General features: G+C 40.7%; 1 protein-coding gene across 1 annotated transcript in view; it reads right to left on the bottom strand.

The window, feature by feature from the left end:
* Positions 1–319: 319 nt before the first annotated feature.
* The window catches only part of USP26 (ubiquitin specific peptidase 26), a 2806-nt gene continuing 1498 nt past the window's right edge, over positions 320–1627 (bottom strand). The window contains exon 2 of the mRNA XM_010855207.1: positions 320–1627. This exon is cut by the window's right edge and continues 1 nt beyond it. Coding sequence (XP_010853509.1) covers positions 320–1627 — 1308 coding nt within the window.

Below are 1627 nucleotides of genomic sequence, written 5' to 3'. Positions count from 1 at the left end.
TGCATTTCTCACAAGTCCTTCCATGTTTCTTATAGTACTGGCTTGAGGACCACACTCAAAATTCACTGCATTAGTAGAATATGGAACGCACAGTTCTAGTCTAGTAGGGGAGATGAATGTTTATCACAGAACTGTGGGTTAAGGTGTCTCGATCAGGGTTAGAACAAAGATTTATTTTCAAGTCAGTGTTTCTGCTTAAACTTTGGTCCTGGATGCTAGTTGCTCCTTTGTGCTTGGCTAGAGTTGAAAGTTTTCCTTCCATGGAGAAAGTGATAGCCAGAGAGGCAGTCAAGCAGATTTGTGAAATTTAAGTCTGTCTTTATTCCTGCTCTTGAGAGGTCTTCCCTGCCTCTGTGCTTGAAGGTGGGGAGCTCTCCCTTTCCAACAGCTCTTCAAAGATCTCATTATGCATGTAAAAGAAAACATACCCAGAGGAAAGTCTAGCTTTTTGCATTGTGGCCTCTTCGATATTTGACACCTGCAAATCATTGTAAGTGAACCACTCTTGCCTTACAAAGTCATAGGCATCACAGATATAATGGCCTGAATTTAGGCTCTTCCCAAGATGGCTGAGAACACCAATGAGCCGGTAGGCCTGACGGTCTTCCATCTCAGCTTCTCCTTTTGGTTCGTTGGATGCAGCTTCTGTCTTCTCTGTATGTAAAGAGCCCTTTTTTCCAGGCTTTTTATTGCGACCCGATGCACCTGGGGACTTCACCTTGGTTCCCCGGACGCCTGATTCCTTTGGTCTTTTGAGTTTCTCTGTGCACTTTTTCTTTTGAGTCTTTGTCTTTGGAATGCTTTGAAGCAGTGCCAGCCAAAGGGCTTGTTCATAGGTTTTCATCCTTTCTTTATCTGGGGTCTGTTCAGCCACTGAGGAAACTTCTGAAATTTTGGCGTTTTCATCTTTATCTTCGGTGGTCTTAGCCACAGCATCAAAATCTGCAAACATACTCATTCTCTCGTTGTCCTTTAGTTTTGGATTTTCAAACACTCTCTGACATACATCTGGGTCGCTGATGGTTATCTCTCTCAGAGAAAATGAGCCGTCTTCCATATTCATCATTAAGGCCACTGCTAACAGCTCTCTTGCAACGATTATTCCATCTTGTGAGTTTGCCAATGCAGAGTCTAGTATCTCTAGTACAGAGCATTTTCCGAGGTCTTTTTGTTTCTCTTCTTCTCTTGAATCTTCATGATGAACATGATCTTTTTGTGGTTCCGGCTCTTCGTCTGGTACAATGTGTGAAGGCAAAGAATTCATGAATTCCAAGGCCATCTTTGCTGACGGTGTCAACTTACTGATAGCTTCAGAATTTATGTTTCGAAAGATTTTTAAAACTTTGAGATTCATAAGATGTGCTTTCTTGTTTAAAGGAAATGGTGGTCTGGTATTTTCATTGCAATAGGAAGATATCTTTAAATTTTTGGAAATAATGACTTCTTGGTCATCCTTCTTTAAGGACCGAAACTGAATAAAGTTATAGCGCTTCAGATGAACAATAAGGACCCTAGGTAGCCTACTGAATGTATACTTTATATGAGATTTCTTGTGTTTACACTGCTCACATGTATACTCTAGATTTTCTGTTCCAAAGAAAAGATCAAGACTAGATTGAATAGAAAA

This window comes from Bison bison, unplaced genomic scaffold, assembly GCF_000754665.1.
Source record: "Bison bison bison isolate TAMUID 2011002044 unplaced genomic scaffold, Bison_UMD1.0 scf7180017864359, whole genome shotgun sequence".
In the NCBI taxonomy this organism is placed as follows: domain Eukaryota; kingdom Metazoa; phylum Chordata; class Mammalia; order Artiodactyla; family Bovidae; genus Bison; species Bison bison.
Note: the sequence above shows the minus strand (reverse complement) of the source record. Positions and strands in the feature narration are given on the sequence as shown.